Source organism: Phoxinus phoxinus (assembly GCF_949152265.1).
Source record: "Phoxinus phoxinus genome assembly, chromosome: 1".
In the NCBI taxonomy this organism is placed as follows: Eukaryota; Metazoa; Chordata; class Actinopteri; order Cypriniformes; family Leuciscidae; genus Phoxinus; species Phoxinus phoxinus.
In genome coordinates this window covers 43,117,256-43,123,057 of record NC_136876.1, presented here as the reverse complement: position 1 = coordinate 43,123,057, position 5,802 = coordinate 43,117,256, and the positions used below count along the sequence as shown (strand labels likewise).

At 39.0% G+C, this 5,802-nt stretch overlaps 1 protein-coding gene across 1 annotated transcript; it reads right to left on the bottom strand.

Annotated features, from left to right (window-relative positions):
* Positions 1-354: 354 nt before the first annotated feature.
* LOC307003659 (uncharacterized protein) lies at positions 355-3,476 on the bottom strand. The gene is made up of 4 exons (XM_079622368.1): positions 3,386-3,476; positions 3,100-3,265; positions 2,475-2,606; positions 355-1,133 (listed from the first exon to the last, which is right to left on the bottom strand). Exons 2-4 carry the CDS (start codon positions 3,182-3,184, stop codon positions 475-477), a joined length of 876 nt encoding a protein of 291 aa, XP_079478494.1. The 5' UTR covers positions 3,185-3,265; positions 3,386-3,476; the 3' UTR covers positions 355-474.
* Positions 3,477-5,802: the final 2,326 nt, after the last annotated feature.

Genomic DNA, 5,802 nt, shown 5'->3' with positions numbered 1-5,802 from the left:
GGACAGCAAATTCGCATTTAAAAGTAAGTATTATGGTTTCATTTACTCAAATAGCTAATGAAACCTGAGTTAAAAGCCACAAGTTTTTCTTTCTTAGTTCATCGCCATGGGCATCCACATTTGGAGTCAGCTGCAGGTCACAGAAAAGCCGAGTACTTCAGCACATCATGGGCATCAACCAAACTACGTCATGTCTCATTCACCTGCAAGTAAACTATATTATTATTACAATAATTTTTTTTAAAAAACATGGCTATTGTTAGTAATGTTACTTGCAGCTTTCAGGCTAACGTTACACGTTTGGTGTTGTATGAACTATAGGAAAAATGGAGAAGTATTTTTGTACCAAAAACCCCAATCAAGCAAAAACATTTAATTAAACATAAGATTTATTTAGTAATAAACAGGGAACATTCCATTCGAATAAAGCACTGCATTGATCTGTAAGAGAATTCATGCATGAGTTCGGCCAAATCAATGACACGATTTACATTGGCCATCTTGGTGATCGTGACCGTCACGGCGATCTGACCGTTTTGGCGACCGAGACCGTTTTGGCGACCCAGACCGTTTTGGCGACCCAGACCGTTTTGGCGACCCAGACCGTTTTGGCGACCCAGACCGTTTTGGGCCATCGTGGCCGGCGTGAGCATCGTGGCCAGCTTGACAATAGTGACCGTCGTGGGGATCGCGGCCATCGTGATCGTCGTGGCCATCGTGATCGTCGTGGCCATCGTGATCATCGTGATCGTCGTGGCCATCGTGATCGTGGTGTCCGGCCCACTCAGGCTGCTTTGGCAGTTCAGCTGCAGGCTTTGGCGGTTCGGCCACAGGCTTCACAGGAGGCTTAACTGCAGGCTGAGGCGGTTCGGCCACAGGCTTCACAGGAGGCTTAACTGCAGGCTTTGGCGGTTCGGCCACAGGCTTCACAGGAGGCTTAACTGCAGGCTTTGGCGGTTCGGTCACAGGCTTCACTGGAGGCTTAACTGCAGGCTTTGGCGGTTCGGTCACAGGCTTCACTGGAGGCTTAACTGCAGGCTTAGGCGGTTCGGCCACAGGAGGCTTAACTGCAGGCTTTGGCGGTTCGGTCACAGGCTTCACAGGAGGCTTTGGCGGTTCGGCCACAGGCTTCACTGGAGAGATACAGATAGTCATCTTAAATCAGTCCTTTCAATGGGATTCAGCACAAAACTCAAATCATGAATAGTAAGGGTTACAGAGTGAATTGTATTTTAAATATTCATCTTTATTAATTTTGTAAAACTATTCTGTGAAACTGCTAGATGTGCTAAATTTCAGGTATTTTTGTCATGGAGTAGGATATGACAATATAATTATAATAGACACTGAGAAGCTGGCCCAAACACAATACAACTACCTGTATATGGAGCCATACACTGATGTCCACATCCATTGCTGCAACATTTCTCATTGACTACGTTTACAAGCTGTTAAAATTCGGGTTATGGTCGGGTTAAGGTCACTATTCGGGTTTCTGAAACATTCAGGATAACCCGTTTACATGCGTGAGCAGAGAGAGTTACTCCTGTATACATGGAATGTGTAATCAGTCGCCAATATCCCGATGTAAACGGCGACGCACGGTTAGCGTCTGGACGTACGGACAACATTAAGACGCAATATGCGTCATTTCTGAATCTTCTTCCTGTATCCAAAGACAACAACAACAACAGCAGCAGGCGGATAATGAATAGTTTGGGGCAGATAGCGATAGTCTTTGTTTGCGCTGGTACTGATCCAATAAAAGACATTTTATTCTTGGTTTTCACCACACTAATAAAGAAATTGGTCTCCTCCTCGCTCCAAAAGTGTGGTGCTGTGCTGCGTCTCGCCATGTTAACCTCGACTTGTTTACTTCCGCTATACTGCACGCGGGGGTTTTTTATGCGCCGTCTCTACTCAAAAGACCAAGATTCCTTGCGAATAGAACATGCACAGAACACACATTTTGATGGGGATATGCCGAAATGCGTTTACAAGACCAAATATTCGGGTTAGAAAAGGGGTACCCCAGGTATAATATGAGCATATCCAGGTTTTTGCCGGCGTTTACATGGCCGTGCGCGACCAGGTTATTGCTAATATTCTGGTTTTGAACGGGTTATTGGCTGCATGTAAACGTAGTCATTGTTCGGACAGTCACTGTCATAGTAACACAACTTGGCACAATTTCCTCCTCCAGTTTTGGTGCTCTGACACTCTCCAGGCTTTGCTGTTATGAAGACATGACAGAAAACACTGAATGCTGAAGGTCTCATTTACTGTTTGAAATATATATATATTATATATATGTATGTAGTTCCATCTTTCTACTTCAAAGTTTCATGTTTAGTTTAATGAGTTACTTGCAGTTTCTTTGCAAATATTTGTGAAGTTTACTAGGAACGTCTGAGTGAAAACTTTCAATGTTTCTTTTGGGAGACCTCTAGCATCCATCATTAATTGAAACTCACTAAAAACAGGAGGCACACACGCGCGTCCACAGGGAAATTGACAGCATTTATGTCCTCCAGAGCAGTCGCTATCAGAAGTACATCCTCGACGGGACGGCACGACCGTCAGCTTTACCGGACACTGACCAGAGTCTACAGAAGAGGATTCAAGAGGATCGTTAAAAAGGACCAGGGAGTGTTGTAATGGTTTCAGTATTCATAAGTCAGAGGTTTTGAAATATAGGTGTCAAACTTGAAAATATGCATTTATCAAGAATAAATTCCATTTATCACTAAACTGTCAATCAGTTTTAAATACAACGAGTGCAGTTACAACCTCCCAAGTGGATGCTGGTGGTGGTTGAGGAGAGAATCCCTGATATGATTGTAAAGCGCTTTGAGTGTACAGTAATATATGAAAGTGCTATATAAATACGCTATATAAATGCCCCATTCTATTCTACCGCACAACTGGCGGGGTGTGTAATAGAAGCACAATGCAGATCGAAGACATGGACAGTTAATGTGTTTTTCGTAAATTTACCATTGCAACTAAACGGACTGTAGCCATGTTCAAAAGAAGTACTTTTGTGTAAGGCACTTATTTATGCATTTCTTCAGACTGTAAGCTAAAAGATCTTCTCACCTGCAACTCCAGTGTATGTTGTGCACAAACATACAAACAGGCACAATAAAACAACACTCAACGAGCAGAACACTCGAGCTGTCATCCTCTCGACCTGTGATCTCACAATGAGCTCTGCTGGAAAACACGCTGAACTAGTCAGGAAAGACGGAAACTGCACACAAAACTACAACGCAAACATGTGCTGCTGAATCCCGCAACATAAATCAATGTATAAAAGTTTTCTGAAAACGCGTTTTTAAAGATCCAAGGAGGTCTGGGTAACTCCAACCCTGATGAATCTCACCTGCCTGTAGCTTTAGCCTAATCTTGAAGACCCTGATTAGCTTGTTCAGGTGTGTTTGATTAGGTTTGGAGGAGCGGAGCGCTGCGTTCACGCCAGATGTCGTAATAATAACCATAATTAGTATTATGTCTAATGCCTTGTGACTGTCCAAATACTTAAACTGCTGTCTTTGCACTTGACCACTTGTCTACTTGCATGACATATTTCCTCTATTAGGCCCAAGTGTTCAAGTTGGCATAAAGACTGCAAGTGTATAACTTTTCATTACTCAATTGGACATAGGCCTACTTAGTCTTGTAAAAAATGCAAGTGTTTACAGAGCTTTTATAAATTATATTTTCAATGCTTTTCATTTAATAATTTTTTTTATACATGTCTTTTCAGTAGTCGCTATGTAACTAACAGAAAACACAAATTAAAAATTCTGGTGCTTAAAGGGGTGGTTGATTATGATTTAACTTTTCTAACTTTAGTTAGTGTGTAATGTTGCTGTTTGAGCATAAACAACATCTGCAAAGTTACAATGCTCAAAGTTCAAAGCAAAGGGAGATATTTTATTTTAAAGAAATGGCTTTTTAAGGACTACAACAAACGGCTGGTAGAGACTACACGACTTTCCATCACAAACCCTAAAATTTACATAAACCCCACCCCCGCGAACACGATTTGTAGATTATCAAGACAGAATATGCTAATCAATAACTAGCCCTCTGAGCTTCTTCGTCAATGGGTTACACTTAGCTTCCTCCCGGTCAAAAAAAACCGAAGCCTTAAAATGTAACTCTTTTTTCCCACCAGGAAAACCATTCAAATATATTTTTGTTCAATAATATTTCGTGATTATTGGTTAGTATTTTTAAAGGTTTTTATGTTACTATGCAATAATTATAAAATTTTTATGAGCTATTTTTTCCATTAGAATTAATATATAAATTGTTTTTTTTTTTTTCAATTTCAGTAAATACAACATTTCACATTAAAATAGAGTGCAGGCCTTTAAAATAAAAAAATGTAAGTGAGTAAAGCGCCATCCAGTGGCGTTATTAAACATTAATGTGTGTAATGTCATGCAACCGCCTGTAGGCTAATAGGCCCACAATAGCTCCCTATAGAGATGCTTTTTGATTCCCATTGTTAATTTTTAGACATTATTTCTCCATTGTATTATTATTTTTTTTTAGATATATATTTAGACATTCTAAAAGACTACTTTTTGATATTTTAAGATATTTTTGTTAGATAAGTATCAGGTTTTGCATTATACAATCAAACAATAACATTTGGTTAGAAAGGGAACACAATGCAAGCATTTTTGTATTTTGTATTTGACAATTTAAAAGTCTAACAAAATAAGGGATGGATAGTGATAATTCAAGACACTTTATACAGACATTTTGCAATTAAATTAATTATTGGTATTTTATTCAGTTTAAAAGCGTAAACAAAACTCGAGTGCTTCATGAGTATATTCTTGGCTAGGGGCGTCTGTGATATTTTTTTGTTTTAGAACTCGAGTTTGGACTCATTTTAATCGTAAGCATCTGCTGAAAATTATGATGTGTAATATAAAACAATCGGAGCATGTTTCATGAAGTTACGAGCGGAAATGTGTCTAAAATTCAGCATCCATATGTGGTTTACACATGGGCTTCTTTTACAAAACCTCACTCAAGATTTTCTCAAGTAAAAAGCCTGAAACAATAATGCTTGTTGTATTCTACTCATTGAGACCTTTCAGATGACACATGACACATGACTATCTGAGCTGTATGATGTTTTTGACATATTGCAGTATGTAGTACAAAAAAGTATTTGATAAATTATGATTTTTTTTTCTTCTATTTATCAGCAAATAACTCAACACTACTTGGGAGTTTTGCACTTATTTGGTGTCTTATTTGCACTCTTGATATTCTAGAGTGTCACACCTTCATTGCTGTACACATTTTTTTTCTGCACAGTGGCTGATTTGTAGTTGGTACCACCAAAAGTTTCTCTTAGTTTTCCTATTTAAAAAAAAAAAAAAAAGCTAAGTGTGACCTTTTTTTACGACCCTTTAACATGGACGAATCATCTCCTTGATTTTTTGGTGTGTTCACATAGGTAATACAAAAAAAGTCACCAAGTTTCATCCCATTCCGATGAAGCAAAAAAAAATTAACATTTCAAAACGTAAAGGTTTTCGGTCGTTTTTGACCAAAGAAGCTCAGAGGGTAGAAGATAACCACATAAGCTACATAAATTCATCAACTAACCATTCAGAAATGTCCTGTTGCTCTACATGTTGTCACTTCTTCTTGAGTCTATCCATCTTTGACTCCGTTGACATCATCTGACTCCGGTTTGAACATAAAAGGCTAAACGTTTCAGAATTTTTTATTGCATGTCTGTGTGAGGTAAAAGGACACAAACTGTTG

Bases quoted from the DNA above. Each gene is read 5' to 3' on its own strand.
- LOC307003659 (XM_079622368.1), bottom strand. From the start codon at position 3,184: ATGACAGCTCGAGTGTTCTGCTCGTTGAGTGTTGTTTTATTGTGCCTG. The intron at 2,607-3,099 runs GTGAGAAGATCT...CCTCTTCTGTAG, and splicing joins AACATACACTGGAGTTGCAG to ACTCTGGTCAGTGTCCGGTA. The intron at 1,134-2,474 runs GTGAGTTTCAAT...GTATCTCTCCAG, and splicing joins GTGTGTGCCTCCTGTTTTTA to TGAAGCCTGTGGCCGAACCG.